This window comes from Nomascus leucogenys, chromosome 22a (assembly GCF_006542625.1).
Source record: "Nomascus leucogenys isolate Asia chromosome 22a, Asia_NLE_v1, whole genome shotgun sequence".
NCBI lineage: Eukaryota > Metazoa > Chordata > Mammalia > Primates > Hylobatidae > Nomascus > Nomascus leucogenys.
The window spans coordinates 81,957,621-81,977,761 of NC_044402.1; the positions used below are offsets into that span (position 1 = coordinate 81,957,621).

The 20,141-nt window shown below is 37.4% G+C and overlaps 1 protein-coding gene across 5 annotated transcripts in view; it reads right to left on the minus strand.

The window, feature by feature from the left end:
* The window catches only part of CERKL (ceramide kinase like), a 128,790-nt gene that overhangs the window by 5,400 nt on the left and 103,249 nt on the right, over positions 1–20,141 (minus strand). For all 5 annotated transcript variants that reach the window (XM_030802395.1, XM_030802394.1, XM_030802396.1 and 2 more), the window contains 6 exons: positions 6,653–6,727; positions 5,707–5,884; positions 5,570–5,629; positions 4,855–4,880; positions 4,651–4,759; positions 1,734–1,830 (listed from right to left, as the gene is read on the minus strand). In XM_030802395.1, coding sequence (XP_030658255.1) covers positions 1,734–1,830; positions 4,651–4,759; positions 4,855–4,880; positions 5,570–5,629; positions 5,707–5,884; positions 6,653–6,727 — 545 coding nt within the window. The remainder of the gene's footprint in view (positions 1–1,733; positions 1,831–4,650; positions 4,760–4,854; positions 4,881–5,569; positions 5,630–5,706; positions 5,885–6,652; positions 6,728–20,141) is intronic.

Sequence of the window (20,141 nt, forward strand, 5' to 3'; positions counted from 1 at the left end):
AAAAGAGACCTTCCATAAACAATTTGTGCAACATACACCTCCCCAAAATAAATACAGAACTTCTCAGGGGTACATTAATAGGTTAATACTATTTAAGTTCTCAAATAGAGGTACATGAATGAGGTTAATACTTACTTTACTTCTCATTTATTTAATAAAAAAGGATTCAGAAAAAATTCTACCAAGGTAATGATACTAATCTTGAGGAACATGGAATTTTGATTGCTTTAAATCATTTTCTTGTTTCTATTTTCTGACTTAAAAACAGCAATGAATATATAGTGCTTTGGGTTTTTTAAAAATTGGTTTTAATGTTCAGAAATTTATTAAAATGTGAAAAGGCATATATTCCTTTGAAAATCAATAAATCTCCATATTCCACCCAAACATATACATAAAGGTGTTATGTAGGCTCACAACCTACATTATATGCCTTCTCATCTACTTTGACATATAAAGAAAGTGGGACTGTAACTAAGTTTATATGATTTAAGTTCCTAAGCAGCCCAGTTAGTTGTTCAATACATGAGGATCAAATAATGTTATAGACAGAAGATCAAACTTCATGAAGATGGCCTAAGAAAGTTTGAAAATATAATGAGGCAAAAATGGAGAGACTTGCTATGGCTAAGGTACATAAGCAAGGTTCAGCTGCCAGTCATTGGCTGGGTTTACTCTCCTCCTCCTCCCTTCTGTTCTCTCTCAACTATATCCAAGCACCATTTTATACCTTTAAGAATGTGTGGGCCGGGCGTGGTGGCTCGCGCCTGTAATCCCAGCACTTTGGGAGGCCAAGGTGGACACATCACGAGGTCAGGAGTTTCGAGACCAGCCTGACCAACATGTGAAACCCCATCTCTACCACAAATATAAAACTTAGCTGGGCGTGGTGGTGTGGGCCTGTAATCCCACCTACTTGGGAGGCTGAGGCAGGAGAATCGCTTGAACGTAGGCAGAGGTTGCAGTGAGCAGATTACGCCACTGCACTCTAGCCTGGGTGACACAGCAAGGCTCTAACTAAAAAAAAAAAAAAAAAAAAAAAAAGTGTGAAACTATAGGGTTTTACAACCATACCTGTGTACTTCAAAGACTCACAATTTCAGAAATTCACATATTTCAAGGATCATTTTCTTAATAATCAGGTAAAAATAGCTGCCAAAATAATATGGCTTGTAATAGTTACTGTTTCTCTTTAAAGCAAATCACTTACGTGGAAATATATATCTTCACATATTCTCATTTTTAATATTTGTATAAAAGTGTCATATTTTTAAATACATATCTACAGATCTATTTCAATCAATGAGCATAGGCAGATATGCAAACAAATGTCAGGAAGATCTAAAGATCATAACTTTAGAAAGTCTGCTGCCATAATATCAAGAAGGCTAAACTCTCAAATTTCATTTCTTTTCATTCTGAAGAACAGCCTGAGTATGTAATTTTATCCTTAATTTATTTCACATTGCAATATAACACTACATTTCCTATTTTATCTTTGTGGTTACATATACATAACCACTAATTCATCATTCAAAAAAGGCCAATCAATATTAATCCTGGTGGATGCTTTTCAAAATTTGGATGAAACAGATTGGAAAAAAAAAAAGATTAATATATTCAGAAGAAAATAAAACCTTCTTATGAGGCAGGACTCGATGTCAATTCTTGTAGCATCTTTTTCTACATGATTAATAGCTTTGCAAATAAGTAACAAAAATAATTTACTATACCTGATTTTTTACACTGGCATATCTTTTCAGGTGTTTTATAAACTCTGGCCGAGAAGTGTTTCGGGCAATTATAAGAGCCATACTTCCATTATTTAATCTGAAATTAAATATTTCTATTAGACATTAAGAAGTTTACTAAGAGATTATACCAAAAATTATGACATACTGTTCCTTATAACAAGTATACTGTTTACTGAAAGTATTGGACAAGATAGATAAATCACCATGTTACATTTACGTAAAATTCATAGACCATATCTTGCTATTATTTTTTAAATGATGCAGGCTTTCAAATGAGTTTTATTAAGTCATTGGCTTCCTTCTCAATAAGCTCTTACACGACAGCATTTTACAAAACAAACCATCAAGCGCCCTACTCACATATCAAGACATAATTTAAAATACAATGTAATTAGAAATTCTAAATGTGAAACTATGTTGTTAAAAGAGGTATTATAGAAGAGTTAATATGCACAAGTGGTGTAATAAATAGCTCAACATTTTCTAAAATCTAAAGTGTGATTTAAATATTTATTTATAGACAGAAGGTCTAAGTGACATAGGAAATGAAATAAATCAAAGTGGCCTTTGGATGGATGAAATGGAGTGAACAAATGCTGCCACACATGTTCAGTCAAATGACTGAACATTTTAATCTTGCATAACTGTTCCATCCAATATAAGAGACTGAAAATTCAGAGGTGTGATTTAGTGCCAAAACAGCCACTCGCAAATGCATCAAGCTATAGAATGCAGTTTGCAGAAATACATACAAATGACTTCTAGCTTGATTTCAGTGCAAACATGAAGTTAATCTAAGAATAACAACAAAATGAAAAAAGAGCACTTAGTATCTTATGGAAACTCAGGTCAGAGCTCTAAGGGACCTTAGAGATTATCTCATCATTCTCTCATTTCATGTAGAAGGAAAAGACAACTCCAAGTTTAAGTGATTTGTTCAAAGGCACACAGAGAAAAAACGGTCATCAGCACCAATACTCCAAGTGCTCAGTATGCTTTCCACCATGCTTCTTCTTCCCAATTCAAAATAAACAGCACCAAAACTTTCATGGTAGTGTTACTGTGCATCTTTTTTTTTAATTGCATAATTTTATAAACATTAAAAGCATTATCCTATGCCTGCTTTGCAATATTTACTTGAAATAGAAACACAACTTACATGGCTGGCACTGCTTTAAATGTCTCACATATATGAGCACATTTAATCTTAGAATACTTAGAATATAAGAATATTAGTTCCTATTGGCAGTTTGCACTGAGATATTTTAACATAAATTATTATTTATCATGGTGGGGGAAAAAGAAGAAAGTGAAATCTCCTGTTCAATTGTCCTGAATCATCAGAAGCTACATCTCTGAAAAAATCTCTGATCAAATGAGTCTTGATCAAAAGGTCTTTGCAAAGATGGCATGTTGTGATTATAAACCACAGAAGAAATCTCTAATTAGTCATCCTTCTCTGAAAAATTCAATACTGATTAAGCCTGCAGAGTCAACAATGGAATTCTAGTCAAGCTGAACATTTACGGAGTGGCTTTGAAGGAGCTATGAATCGATTGTTCCCAGAAGAGCAGGTCTACCCTCCCAAGAAGGTCCTTAAACAAATAGGGTTAGATAAACATTGTCTCAAGTCCTGCAGAACATAGCTCCTTGGTCAGCTAGCCACGTCTTCAAGTTTAGTCAGGGAAACTACATTACGAAAGCACACACCTATCTAGGATTTCTGAGGGTGTGGGAGAAAACCACCAGCTCAATTTCTAAATCACATGAGGTTCAAAATACTCAAGTTTTAGCACTAGATATAATTAATGAAGATCTTGCCATCTGGGTTTTCAATATCAAAGTTTGCAGTTTCTCTTTTTTCTTCTCTAACTTTGAATATTTCCCTGTTATTGGCTATATTTCACAACACTCATGATCCTTTCTCCTACACTCTACAGGATTGGATTCAGGAAAGAAATATTTTCAGCCCCATAATGGACAGCTGCTTAAGAAGAATGTGCAAGAAAAGGAATGTCTATATCCTATGGATAAAAAGATATATATAAGATGTCTCATATTTTATTCAATTGAAAATGTGGGCAGGAGATTGATATGCACTACTATTCACATTAAATAGAACTGAAATGTTTCTTTTGACTAAAGGTATCTGATATGGTTTGGCTTTGTGTTCCCACCCAAATCTCATCTTGTAGCTCTCATAATTACCATGTGTTGTGGGAGAGACCTAGTGGGAGATAACTGAATCATGGGGGTGGGTCTTTCCTGTGCTGCTCTCATGGTAATGAATAAGTCTCATGAGATCTGATGGTTTTAAAATAGGAGTTTCCCTGCACAAGCTCTCTTGTCTGCTGCCATGTGAGATGTGCCTTTCATCTTCCACCATGATTGTGGAGCCTTGCCAGCAACGTGGAACTGTAAATCCATTAAACCTCTTTCTTTTGTAAATTACCCAGTCTCGCGTATGTCTTTATCAGCAGCATGAAAACAGACTAATACAGTATCAAATATACATATGTGTGATTTTCATGCTAAGGATATTTATGTTTGCATTAAAGTTGGAAAGCAAAGACATTCACAAGAAATATCAGTATTTAATATAATGTTCTCCACAACTAAATGAATAAGTCAAGCAAAGTAGGCATAAAATTCTATCAATAAAACTTAGGAAATATTATTTTAGCCTCAGTGACGTTAAATAGTCAATGATTATCTGATAATTATTCCAGTTCAACAGTTGTTCTCAACCTACTGTGATGACAAATCCCTTAGAATCTCTAATATACAAAGATAAACTACCTGTTAAGTTTCTAGCTAACCAACAGTTAATTGGATATCCTGGAAAAAAATGGTCTATAAGAAATGTATCAACAATTCAATAAAAATGCTTACTAACCTGGTATTAGGTGCCAAGCCTCTAGGTGCCACTGAACATAGGCAAGGAATTGCCATAATGCTGACATTCAAGAACTGACCCTGGATCATTTGCCATTGATCATTACAGTCTAAAGGTAATGAAAGTGATTGGTTATTTTCCCTCACCAGAGCAAAACGTCAACAGAACCTGGCACAGTTCTCAAGGAGATACTTTTCGACTCACCAGATTTGGGAGATCCCTGTGCCCTCCTAAAAGAAAGAAAACAAAACAAAGACATAAAACAGGTAACGTGCGCACACACACACACAAATCTATTAAATACGAGAAAATTAGAGAACTCATCATTACATATGTTACTTTCTTCGATTAGATAGTAAGTAAAAACGTGTATAATTTTGTTGCTGCCAACATAATGTGTTGATTCATTTAAAGGTAAACTAGTATTATAAGGAACAATAATGTAATATTTCTTCAAAGACTATAACCCTTCTTTAATATGGCTTTAATATTTGTACTACACACTAGGCCAAAATTATCATGAGGGACAAAACTCTGTGTTTTGTTCATTTTTTGGTGGATTGTTGTATTCAAAGTGCCTGGCATATAGTAGGCACTCAAAAGAAAAGAGAAAGGGAAAATGAAAGAAAGGGAAAAAAATAAAGGAAAGAAAGGGGAAGGGAAGGGAAAAAGAGAACAGAAGGAGGGAGGGAGGGAGAGAGAGGGGGAAGGAAGGGAGGAAAGAAGGAAGGAAAAAAAGAAAAGGCTGAGCGAGTGGTTGTTTGCTTACTAGGACCTGTAAGAGTCTCTGATTCTATATTCTTTACTACTATGTTAGAAAAATAACCAAAGATCCTAAGTCTGATCAATTGTTTGTCAGAATGTTTTACGCTTTAAAGAAAGATATAGGTTATTTGTATTACATTGAGCTTTTACCTACCTTTCTTGCACATCATCAGAGCTGTTAAATGGTAAAAATGATATTTCACAGTCTTCTGCCCTAAAATGTAATGAAATCTGTTATTAACAGTCATTGAACCTGGGATACAAAATTTTTGGCTTAAGAAAAAGACTTACTTAAGGTTTGCCAGCGCCTTAACAACAGCAAAATCTCTCCGTTGGTTAGGGGACATCCATCGATATTTTTCTGCCAGAGCCAAAGTTCTTCCACCAAAGCCAAACATGGCTGAGAACCCAAAGCGAAGAAGCTTGCCAGCAGTGCTGAAGGTGCAGACGTCGACCAGCTGTACATGCCCTTGAATATTACATTAAATATTAGTCAGTGAGTACAGTAGGACTTGTATCAAAACAGCAAACATAAAAGAGCATATTTATTGGCTTATAGGAGAATATCTGAAGGTACTCTAGACCATGAACATCCTCACTTTCTCTTCAGTTCCTTTTACCTATGATTACAACAATTACCATTTTTAACTTGTTCAGGTACTAGTGAAGAAACACAGAGTGCTAAATTTTTCAGCTTATTGCTATTTCCTATAAAACATGGTCAAAGAAACAAAGTAGACAGGCAAGGTAAACTTAGATTTAACAGTAGTTTGGTGTTACATATACCTGAGCTTATATGCTTTCTACCAATTGGGATAATAAAATATCTATAGACATATACAGGCTGAAATTTTTTTTCTGGTATATTTTTTCATTAATAACACAATCCTAGTCCTAGAGTCTTGGTACAGTCCTACATCAGTGTTGGATATACTTAAGGAGTATTCATTAATGTTCTTTATCTGGTTATAAAATTATTATTTTGAGCACACTACATATTTTTTTCTATAGAGACTACAATAAAACTTCATTTACTGCTCTTTACAAAGCAAGTATTTTGAAAAGACAGGCAATCCACATAGTAAAGCATTGCTTTTTGGTTTTTTAATCAAACATTTCTCTACTTTAAGAGACAAAGAATCTGCCCTTTCTTCAAGTCTGATGGAAATAAGATGGCCTTCTTTACATAAATCAAAATTTCCTTATAAAATATGAACTGCTTTGGAAGAATTCTTACCCATTATAATGTGCAATGTTGCAGTTATCACATGAGGAACTCCATGAAGAGAATGTGCCAATACATTGGTAGATCCTGCCAAAGCAATTTTAAACATGCACTATTAGGGTAGAATGTGTTCAAATTAACACTTGCTCTTACTTTATATAAATGTCATTCTGCAATGTTCAGATGAAAAATAAATGAGAATTTATAAAATCATGAAAGTTAATGTGAATATTAGAAGTTTAAGTTCTTATTCACAGTATAGATGCACATCAAATGTCTACACATTTGTTGAATATTTAAAATACTTAGAAATTTAAAAATAGTTTATAGTAACTGCTTACAGCTTTTTTGATCACGAATGTCTATTTTCTACCTCCCAAATGCTAGCTATATCAAAGCCCACTCCATCCAACCTTAATGAATGGGTTTTTAGCTTCAATGCCAAAATGAGGATCAACAGCAAAAGGGTGCCTCTGGGGAGCAGAGACAAATGCATACATAAATAAAAGAGAAAATAATCCAAATAATAACTCAGAAAAATAAAATAACTAGAAACTACAAAAAATATGCTCTAAATACATTTAATGAATCTTAGAGGTAAACTCTTAGCCAAATGAGAATCCCCTGTTATCTGACAAATGTCTCCTACATTGAAGAAAATGTTTAATTCAATTGTATTTTCCATGTATGAAGATTTGTATTTGAAACATTATGATTTCTGATTTTCATGATTATTAAAATTTAGGACACACCTGGATTTTCCCCACCAGTCCACAGAGGCAAAGAGCTCCCTAAGTCAGGCCCCTTTAATGTTTATGTGTGACTGAAATCTGAGATACAGGGGACAATACCAGCTAGCCTCTCCCATTCCCAGGAGGCTAGAGAATTTAAAATTATTAAGAACAGAATGAATGAAGCTACAATTTTTCTTGAATTAAAGAATATAATAAGTAAGTCCAATAATAGCCAAGAGCTGTGAAACCATGGATGTGGTGTGTTCCGGTTATCAAGGAAAAGACCAGTCCTCTGGATTTTGTTAATCAGAAGCATTTCTATGTGATCATACATAATTGCTTCAATTTGTGTTACTTTGAACTCATATGTACTTGGGTTGTTAATTGGAGAAGCTGAGGTGGCTTAGCCATTATCAACCAGGAGGTCATTAAAATCATAATTTTTTAGGTAGCTAAGAATAAGCATATTTAATTATTATTAATTATAAATAAGCACAATTACTTCTGGTAATACCAATGCAAAGAAAAGTTTATTTTAACTAACTGGCAAACTGGTTCCAACTGATTCACCAAAAGGCAAGTTATGCTGTGACCCTTGTTACTCAAAATATGGCCTACTGTCAAACAGGAATGACAATACTTGAGTGCTTATTAAAATGACTCTCGAGGTGGAGCCAAGATGGCCGAATAGGAACAGCTCCGGTCTACAGCTCCCAGCATGAGCGATGCAGAAGACGGGTGATTTCTGCATTTCCATCTGAGGTACTGGGTTCATCTCACTAGGGAGTGCCAAACAGTGGGTGCAGGACAGTCGGTGAAGTGCACTGTGCACGAGCCAAAGCAGGGTGAGGCATTGTCTCACTCGGGAGGCGCAAGGGGTCAGGGAGTTCCCTTTCCTAGTCAAAGAAAGGGGTGACAAACGGCACCTGGAAAATCAGGTCACTCCTACCCTAATACTGCGCTTTTCTAATGGGCTTGGAAAACGGCACACCAGGAGATTGTGTACCGCACCTGGCTCAGAGGGTCCTACGCCCACGGAGTCTCGCTGATTGCTAGCACAGCAGTCTGAGATCAAACTGCAAGGCGGCAGCGAGGCTGGGGGAGGGGCTCCCACCGTTGCCCAGGCTTGCTTAGGTAAACAAAGCAGCCAGGAAGCTCGAACTGGGTGGAGCCCACCACAGCTCAAGGAGGCCTGCCTGCCTCTGTAGGCACCACCTCTGGGGGCAGGGCACAGACAAACAGTCAGCAGTAACCTCTGCAGACTTAAATGTCCCTGTCTGACAGCTTTGAAGAGAGTAGTGGTTCTCCCAGCATGCAGCTGGAGATCTGAGAACAGGCAGACTGCCTCCTAAAGTGGGTCCCTGACCCCTGAGCAGCCTAACTGGGAGGCACCCCCCACTAGGGACAGACTGACACCTCACTCGGCCGGGTACTCTGAGACAAAACTTCCAGAGGAACGATCAGACAGCTGAATTTGCGGTTCATGAAAATCCACTGTTCTGCAGCCACCGCTGCTGACACCCAGGCAAACAGGGTCTGGAGTGCACCTCTAGCAAACTCCAACAGACCTGCAGCTGAGGGTCCTGTCTGTTACAAGGAAAACTAACAAACAGAAAGGACATCCACGCCAAAAACCCATCAGTACATCACCATCATCAAAGACCAAAACTAGAAAAAACTACAAAGATGGGGAGAAAACAGAGCAGAAAAACTGGAAACTCTAAAAAGCAAAGCACCTCTCCCCCTCCAAAGGAACACAGTTCCTCACCAGCAATGGAACAAAGCTGGACGGAGAATGACTTTGACCAGTTGAGAGAAGAAGGCTTCAGACAATCAAACTACTCCAAACTACAGGAGGAAATTCAAACCAATGGCAAAGAAGTTAAAAACTTTGAAAAAAAATTAGATGAATGTATAACTAAAATGACCAATGCAGAGAAGTGCTTCAAGGAGCTGATGGAGCTGAAAGCCAAGTTTCAAGAACTACGTGAAGAATATAGAAGCCTCAGTAGCCGATGCGATCAACTGGAAGAAAGGTATCAGTGATGGAAAATGAAATGAATGAAATGAAGCGAGAAGGGAAGTTTAGAGAAAAAAGAATAAAAAGAAACGAACAAAGCCTCCAAGAAATATGGGACCATGTGAAAAGACCAAACCTACGTCTGATTGGTGTACCTGAAAGTGACGGGGAGAATGGAACCAAGCTGGAAAACACTCTGCAAGATATTATCCAGGAGAACTTCCCCAATCTAGCAAGGCAGGCCAACATTCAGATTCAGGAAATACAGAGAACGCCACAAAGATACTCCTCGAGAAGAGCAACCCCAAGACACATAATTGTCAGATTCACCAAAGTTGAAATGAAGGAAAAAATGTTAAGGGCAGCCAGAGAGAAAGGTCGGGTTACCCACAAAGGGAAGCCCATCAGACTAACAGCTGATCTCTCAGCAGAAACTCTACAAGCCAGAAGAGAGTGGGGGCCAATATTCAACATTCTTAAAGAATTTTCAACTCAGAATTTCATATCCAGCCAAAATAAACTTCATAAGTGAAGGAGAAATAAAATACTTTACAGACAAGCAAATGCTGAGAGATTTTGTCACCACCAGGCCTGCCCTAAAAGAGCTCCTGAAGGAAGCACTAAACATGGAAAGGAACAACCAGTACCAGCCACTGCAAAAACATGCCAAATTGTAAAGACCATTGAGGCTAGGAAGAAACTGCATCAACTAACGAGCAAAATAACCAGCTAACATCATAATGACAGGATCAAATTCACATATAACAATATTAACTTTAAATGTAAATTGGCTAAATGCTCCAATTAAAAGACACAGACTGGCAAATTGGATAAGGAGTCAAGACCCATCAGTGTGCTGTATTCAGGAAACCCATCTCACGTGCAGAGACACACATAGACTCAAAATAAAGAGATGGAGGAAGATCTACCAAGCAAATGGAAAACAAAAAAGGCAGGGGTTGCAATCCTAGTCTCTGATAAAATAGACTTTAAACCAACAAAGATCAAAAGAGACAAAGAAGGCCATTACATAATGGTAAAGGGATCAATTCAACAAGAAGAGCTAACTATCCTAAATATATATGCACCCAACACAGGAGCACCCAGATTCATAAAGCAAGTCCTGAGTGACCTACAAAGAGACTTAGACTCCCACACAATAATAATGACAGATTTTAACACCCCACTGTCAACATTAGACAGATCAACGAGACAGAAAGTTAACAAGGATACCCAGGAATTGAACTCAGCTCTGCACCAAGCAGACCTAACAGACATCTCCAGAACTCTCCACCCCAAATCAACAGAATATACATTTTTTTTTAGCACCACACCACACCTATTCCAAAATTGACCACATAGTTGGAAGTAAAGCTCTCCTCAGCAAATGTAAAAGAACAGAAATTACAACAAACTGTCTCTCAGACCACAGTGAAATCAAACTAGAACTCAGGATTAAGAAACTCACTCAAAACCACTCAACCACATGGAAACTGAACAACCTGCTCCTGAATGACTACTGGGTACATAACAAAATGAAGGCAGAAATTTCATTTCTTTGAAACCAATGAAAACAAAGACACAACATACCAGAATCTCTGGGAAACATTCAAAGCAGTGTGTAGAGGGAAATTTATAGCACTAAATGCCCACAAGAGAAAGCAGGAAAGATCCAAAATCGGCATGCTAACATCACAATTAAAAGAACTAGAAAAGCAAGAGCAAACACATTAAAAAGCTAGCAGAAGGCAAGAAATAACTAAAATCAGAGCAGAACTTTAGGAAATAGAGACACAAAAAACCTTCAAAAAATGAATGAATCCAGGAGCTGGTTTTTTGAAAAGATCAACAAAATTGATAGACCGCTAGCAAGACAAAGAGGAAGAGAGAAGAATCAAATAGATGCAATAAAAAATGATAAAGGGGATATCACCACCAATCCCACAGAAATACAATCTACCATCAGAGAATATTACAAACACCTCTATGCAAATAAACTAGAAAATCTAGAAGAAATGGATAAATTTCTTGACAAATACACCCTCCCAAGACTAAACCAGGAAGGAGCTGAATCTCTGAATAGACCAATAACAGGCTCTGAAACTGTGGCAATAATCAATAGCTTACCAACCAAAAAAGGTCCAGGACCAGATGGATGCACAGCCAAATTCTACCAGAGGTACAAGGAGGAACTGGTACCATTCCTTCTGAAACTATTCCAATCAATAGAAAAAGAGGGAATCCTCCCTAACACATTTTATGAGGCCAGCATCATCCTGATACCAAAGCCTGGAAGAGACACAACCAAAAAACAGAATTTCAGACCAATATCCTTGATGAACATTGATGCAAAAATCCTCAATAAAATACTGGCAAACGGAATCCAGCAGCACATCAAAAAGCTCATCCACCATGATCAAGTGGGCTTCATCCCTGGGATGCAAGGCTGGTTCAACATACACAAATCAATAAATGTAATCCAGCATATAAACAGAACCAAAGACAAAAACCACATGATTATCTCAAAAGATGCAGAAAAGGCCTTTGACAAAATTCAACAACCCTTCATGCTAAAAACTCTCAATAAATTAGGTATTGATGGGACATATCTCAAAATAATAAGAGCTATCTATGACAAACCCACAGCCAATATCATACTGAATGGGCAAAAACTGGAAGCATTCCCTTTGAAAACTGGCACAAGACAGGGATGCCCTCTCTCACCACTCCTATTCAACATAGTGTTGGAAGTTCTGGCCAGGGCAATCAGGCAGGAGAAGAAAATAAAGGTCATTCAATTAGGAAAAGAGGAAGTCAAATTGTCCCTGTTTGCAGATGACATGATTGTATACCTAGAAAACCCCACTGTCTCAGCCCAAAATCTCCTTAAGCTGATAAGCAACTTCAGCAAAGTCTCAGGATACAAAATCAATGTACAAAAATCACAAGCATTCTTGTACACCAATCACAGACAAACAGAGAGCCAAATCATGAGTGAACTCCCATTCACAATTGCTTCAAAGAGAAGAAAATACCTAGGAATCCAGCTTACAAGGGATGTGAAGGACCTCTTCAAGGAGAAGTACAAACCACTGCTCAATGAAATAAAAGAGGATATAAACAAATGGAAGAACATTCCATGCTCATGGGTTGGAAGAATCAATATCGTGAAAATGGCCATACTGCCCAAGGTAATTTATAGATTCAAAGCCATCCCCATCAAGCTACCAATGACCTTCTTCACAGAATTGGAAAAAACTACTTTAAAGTTCATATGGAGCCCGCATTGCCAAGTCAATCCTAAGCCAAAAGAACAAAGCTGGAGGCATCACGCTACCTGACTTCAAACTATACTACAAAGCTACAGTAACCAAAACAGCATGGTACTGGTACCAAAACAGAGATATAGATCAATGGAACAGAACAGAGCCCTCAGAAATAATGCCGCAGATCTACAACTATCTGATCTTTGACAAACCTGACAAAAACAAGAAATGGGGAAAGGATTCTGTATTTAATAAATGGTGCTGGGAAAACTGGCTAGCCTTATGTAGAAAGCTGAAACTAGATACCTTCCTTACACCTTATACAAAAATTAATTCAAGATGGATTAAAGATTTACATGTTAGACCTAAAACCATAAAAACCCTAGAAGAAAACCTAGGCAATACCATTCAGGACATAGGCATGGGCAAGGACTTCATGTCTAAAACAACAAAAGCAATGGCAACAAAAGCTAAAATTGACAAATGGGATCTAATTAAACTCAAGAGCTTCTGCACAGCAAAAGAAACTACCATCAGAGTGAACAGGCAACCTACAGAATGGGAGAAAATTTTTGCAATCTACTCATCTGACACAGGGCTAATATCCAGAATCTACAATGAACTCAAACAAATTTACAAGAAAAAAACAAACAACCCCATCAAAAAGTGGGCAAAGGACATGAACAGATACTTCTCAAAAGAAGACATTTATGCAGCCAAAAAACACATGAAAAAATGCCCATTATCACTGGCCATCAGAGAAATGCAAATCAAAACCACAATGACATACTGTCTCACACCAGTTAAAATGGCCATCATTAAAAAGTCAGGAAACAACAGGTGCTGGAGAGGATGTGGAGAAATAGGAACACTTTTACACTGTTGGTGGGACTGTAAACTAGTTCAACTATTGTGGAAGTCAGTGTGGCGATTCCTCAGGGATCTAGAACTAGAAATACTATTTGACCCAGCCATCCCATTACTGGGTATATGCCCAAAGGACCATAAATCATGCTGCTATAAAGACACATGCACACGTATGTTTATTGCGGCACTATTCACAATAGCAAAGACCTGGAACCAACCCAAATGTCCAACAACAATAGACTGGATTAAGGAAATGTGGCACATATACACCATGGAATACTATGCAGCCATAAAAAAGGATGAGTTCCTGTCCTTTGTAGGGACATGGATGAAACTGGAAACCATGATTCTCAGCAAACTATCGCAAGGACAAAGAACCAAACACCGCATGTTCTCACTCATAGGTGGGAATTGAACAATGAGAACTCATGGACACAGGAAGGGGAACATCACACTCTTGGGACTGTTGTGGGGTGGGGGTAGGGGGGAGGGACAGCATTAGGAGATATACCTAATGCTAAATGACGAGTTAATGGGTACAGCACACCAACATGGCACATGGATACATATGTAACAAACCTGCACATTGTGCACATGTACCCTAAAACTTAAAGTATAATAATTAAAAAATAATAATAAAAATAAAATAAAATAAAATGACTCCCATGATTTGAGAAACAATGGCTTGTTCCTCAAGAAGACAATAATACCCATTCTCACCACTGTCATTAAAATAGTACTGGAAGTTCTAGCCAGAGCAATTAGGCAAGAGAAAGAAATAAAAGGCTTGCAAATTGTAAAGACGGAAGCTAAATTGCCTTTGTTCGTAGGCATGATCTTATTTATTTAGGAAACCCTAAAGGCTCCATGAATGAATTGTCAGAGCTAATAAACAAACTCAGTTAAGTTGCAGGACAAAAAATCAACATACAAAAATCCGTAGCATTTCTGTACACTTACAACTATCTGAAAAAGAAACCAAGAAAACAATCCCTGCACAGCAAAATAAACCATCATCAGAGTGAACAGGCAACCTACAGAATGGGAGAGCATTTTTACAATGTACCTGTCTGACAAAGGTCTAACATCCAGAGTCCACAAGGAACTTAAACATATTTACAAGAAAAAAAAAATTCCATCAAAAAGTGGGCAAAGGATATGAACACACACTTCTCAAAAGAAGACATTTACATGGCCAACGAACATATGAAAAAAAAGCTAAATATCACTGATCATCAGAGAAATGCAAATCAAAACCACACTCACACCAGTCAGAATGGCGATTATTAATAAAAGTCAGGAAACAACAGATGCTGGCAAGGCTGTGGAGAAATGGGAATACTTTTACACTGTTGGTGTAATGAGGTATCTGGGGGGTGGGACCCAAGTCTAAACATAAAAGTTTTATACATCTTATACACATAGCCTGAAGATAATTTTATATAATATTTAAAATATTTTTCTATATGAAACAAAGGTTTGACTGCACTTTGACTGCTACCCATCACACGAGGTGTGGAATTTTCCAGTTGGGGCATCATGCTGGCACTCAAAATTTTCTAATTTTGTAGCATTTTAGATTTCAAGTCTTCAGATTAGGGACAATCAGCTTGTTTATATACACAATGGAATACTATTTGGCATTAAAGAGTTCCTGTCATGTACAATACGTGGATGAACCTGGAGGACATTATGCTAGGTGAAATAAGACAGACACAGAAAGACAAATACCACATGATCTTACTTTAACGTAGAATCTGAAAAACTTCAACTCATAAAAGCAAAGAGTAAAATAGTGGTTACTGGGGCTAATGGGTGGGAAGGATTGGGGAGATACTGGTCCAGGATATAAAATTTCAGTTAAAAGGAATAAATTCAAGAGATCTGTTATACAACCTGGTGACTATAGTTGATATGGTTAGGCTTTGTGTCCCTACCCAAATCTCATCTTGAATTTTCATCCCCATAATCCCCACATGTCAAGGGAGAGACCAGGTAGGAGTAATTGAATCATGGGGGGTGGTTTCCCCCATGCTGTTCTTGTGATAGTGAGTGAGTTCTCATGAGATCTGATGGTTTCATAAGGGGCTCTTCCCCACTTCACTCAGCATTTCTCCTTCCTGCCACCTTGTGAAGAATGTGCCTTGCTTCTCCTTTGCCTTCCACCATGGTTGTAAGTTTCTTGAGGCCTCCCCAGCCATGCTGAACTGCGAGTCAATTAAACCTCTTTCCTTTATAAATTACCCAGTCTTGGGTGATTTCCTTATAGCAGCATGAGAACAGGCTAAAACAATAGTAACAATGCATTATATACTTGGAAATTTCCAACGGAGATTTTAAGTGTTCTCAATGTAAAATCAGTATATGATCATTATGTCAATTTTATGCATGTTTATCTTTAGCCATTTCACAATGTATACATGTTTCAAAACATCACATTGTACACAATAAATATATAAAATTTTTGTCCATTTAAAAATAAGGATAATAGGTATTAAAACTAATAGAAGTATTAATGGAAGTAAAAATATTATTTTTAAAATGTTGTCTCTCAGGCACCATTCCAGACACACTGAATCAGAGTCTGCAATTTATTAGATCCCCAGGTGGTTTGTATGCACAGTGACTTGGTGAGAAACTCCTCTGGAATGCATGGTCCAAGCAGCATCATTACCTGGGAGCTTGTTAAAAACATACATTCCTGGGTTCTACCTCCAACTCATGGAATCAGAATGTGTTTGGAGGAGGGAGGACCCAGGTATCTCTGTTTTAGCAAGTTCACAAGGTGAGTCCATGGACCCTAAGTTTTGAGAACAAGTAGTGTAGAAACCGGTTACTCAGTGGATCTTTACCCAGGTCTTTCCAATGATCTTGTGGCCCTCTACAGCCTGCCCTTTGACCATCTAATTGCTAATAAATCTGGAATGGACTGGGAGAAAAGGAAGAAACAAGTCAATCCATTGTGCTTCCCAATCAGATTTGTGGTAAAGATTTTGGAGGAGGCCACATAATTAGAGTGAGATATTTAGGATTATCGATGGATTACAGTACTCCATAAAACAGATTTCCTCCATTACCATGGTTAATTATGAGTAGACCATAAAAGCATTCCTCTAGAAAGGCTATTAAAAAACATAATATAATGTCATGTGCAATAGAGAATGACACATATCATGACTTAAGAAAATAAAGACCATTTATTCCCTGTGAGTTTGAAGTATGCTGCATATGCCCAAGTACAAATTTTTTTTTAGAATGCTAGAGATGGCTTTAAAAATTGTTTATGTCTTCTCAGGCTTTGCAACTTTTCTCTAATTCTGTAGAAGTTGGCAGTGATAACAGACATGACTAGAAGTCAGAAAATTATTTTAGTCATTGACTACTCATTAATCTGTATCTTAGTCTTTAAATGTGGTTTTTGACACTCTGAAGAAAAAAGGAAAGTTTATGAGAAAGTATATGTAAAATTGCAAAATGATAGCTTGTTCTATATTTTGTTGGGATAATCTGAAAGATGGATTACATTTTGTTTCAGGAAACCGTACTCTATTTGAAAAGATGTCTACATGCCAAAAGAACATGCTGCTCACATAAATAACAATGGTGTAATTTCAATGTTCTCACAAAAGCTATAAATGTTCTACCTCAAGGTAAACATTTTAATTAGCCTGAAAGTTATTTTTCTTAACACCACCAGAAACTTTGCCCACCACTCCCTCCCGAGAGCTGCTAAAATGTTCCAAATACAAAAAAGTAAGGACAGAAGTAGTAGTTCATGTAAAGAATTACTGATGAAATACCACGGAGAAACTATGGAGGCAAAAAAAAAAAAAAAATTGTCCTTGAAAGTGCAAGCACTTCTGCAGAACAATTAACTTAATTAACCAGATACCATGAATATTCATAAGGCTGTTAATGTCTCCCACATCCAAACAGATAAATGTGATGTAATGACTTCCTAGTCAAGCATATCTAAAATTCTCATGAAAACGGCACCTACACTTTGGTTCTTTGCCTGAAATATCATAGAAATTAACAGTCCCTCGGCAATATTTTACTCTCCTCAAATTAATTGGAAAGCATGAATTTATTTATGCAAACTCTATAGGAATATGTGGTTCACAGCCATCAGTATGTGGATTGAGCCTTGTTTTACAACAACTGGATTGCTTTTTTATTTTTATGTCCTCTCAGGCTTTTTTCTCCATTCCCCCTCCCCCTTTTAATCAGAGTCTCTCAGTATAGTTCCTTAGCACCAGTTCCCATAGCAACAAACACCATTCCTAATGGCCAGCAGTTCAAATACAGGCTTCTCCACATCTGATCCATTTGAGTCTGACCATAATTCAGCGGCTTAGTCTGTTGGCTCAGTGGATTAATTTACTAAACACTCTCCCTCTGGGTGTCTCTCTTCAGGAGGCAAATGGCTTCAAAGGCACACTGTCTCCTCATGTTCAGCTTGAAAACGTCCTGCCTAGTTCTAGTTCCCATTCTCTATCAAAAGCCCTGACTAGGCATAGAGTCCTCATATTAAATATACCCCACACATGACTTTCCCCTCCTATTAGACGGAATTAGAATGTTGGAACTCCTATGCAATGACCAGAGTTTTGGCAGCACACTGTGTCTTCTAAACATGACATATTAAAATGGCATTACTACAAATAACCAAAGAATATATAAAATGCTCCCCAAATCAGAAATAGTCTTAAAAATTATAATAGTGATAAAACTCAATGCTATTCCTTTATAAAATCTGAATTGCATACTAAAACATAAGAATAACCACCAGTTTTTATAGCCAACCACCAAATTTATGTCAAAGGCACACCTGTAAGGACACCCATCTTTCTATTTCTGATGTATGGCAGTCAATGAATGACCTCAGGAATTTAAGTACTAACGAAGTGTCCTAAGCACATCCACTTTGCATGGAAGGAAATGTTGGAAAGTTTCCACCATTACAGTCAGAACTACTAAAGTAAAGCAAAAAGGTCAAGAAATAAAATGCCATGAAAAGATGGCCCAAAATGCATCATTTTTCTCTTTGAGTCAAAATCATCTTGTTGTCTTCTACTTAGAAACCATTTTAGGTTTTCCTATATACTCTAGAATTATCAGATTATATCTGAATATCTCTCTCCTTTTAAATTCTGACTTTTCTGAAAGACTTTACACTCTAAAAGGGCATTTGAATATCTTATGCTCTGTCAACTTATCAACAATACTAAGTACACTAAAATCCATACTAAATGAATAGGGTTATGAAAATATGAATTTTTTTCAACCATGTGCATTGTTTTCTACAATCATAGGGAAAAATATTTTCCTTTTTTCAGTGATAATGTGTGACTTTTTAAAATGAAAAAATAATTTCCTTCACAATCATTTATTTATTCATTAATTTTGTGATAGCCTTTATACAATAAATTTCTCATATACATTTCAGTTGATTCTTCTAATAGCCCTGCGGGGATGGACATTATTAAACTTTTTTTTTCTTTTGAGACAGCCTTGCTCTGTCACCCAGGCTGGAGTACAGTGGCACAATCTCAACTCACTGCAACCTCCTCCACCCGGGTTCAAGTTATTCTCCTGCCCCAGCCTCCCCAGTAGCTGGGATCCAGGTGCACACCACCATGCCCAGCTCATTTCTGTATTTTTAGTAGAGATAGGGTTTCACATGTTGGCCAGGCTGGTCTTCAACTCCTGATCTCAGGTGATACACCCACCTCGGACTCCCAAAGTGCTGGGATTACAGGTATGAGCCCCTGCACCCGGCCTTATTAAACCTTTTAAATGTGTAATCAAGACTAATAAAGGCTAATTACCCACCCAAAGTCAAGTACCAAACTGAAATTCAAGTCCAGTCTATCTTACTCTTAATGTCTCCTCTGCCAGGCTATTGAGTACTTCAAGTAATGCTATTTTGCCTAACTTTCCTTTATATATATATATTTGTATTATACTTTAAGTTCTAGGGTACATGTGCACAATGTGCAGGTTTGTTACATATGTATACATGTGCCATGCTGGTGTGCTGCACCCATTAACTCATCATTTACATTAGGTATTTCTCCTAATGCTATCCCTCCCCACTTCCCCCACCCCACGACAGTCCCCGGAGTGTGATGTTCCCCTTCCTGTGTCCAAGTGTTCTCATTGTTCAATTCCCACCTATGAGTGAGAACATGCGGTGTTTGGTTTTCTGTCCTCGTGATAGTTTGCTGAGAATCCTGGTTTCCAGCTTCATCCATGTCCCTACAAAGGACATGAACTCATCATTTTTTATGGCTGCATAGTATTCCATGGTGTGTATGTGCCATATTTTCTTAATACAGTCTATCATTGTTGGACATTTGGGTTGGTTCCAAGTCTTTGCTATTGTGAGTAGTGCCGCAATAAACATACGTGTGCATGTGTCTTTATAGCAGCATGATTTATGGTCCTTTGGGTATATACCCAGTAATGGGATGGCTGGGTCAAATGGTATTTCTAGTTCTAGATCCCTGAGGAATCGCCACACTGACTTCCACAATGGTTGAACTAGTTTACAGTCCCACCAACAGTGTAAAAGTGTTCCTATTTCTCCACATCCTCTCCAGCACCTGTTG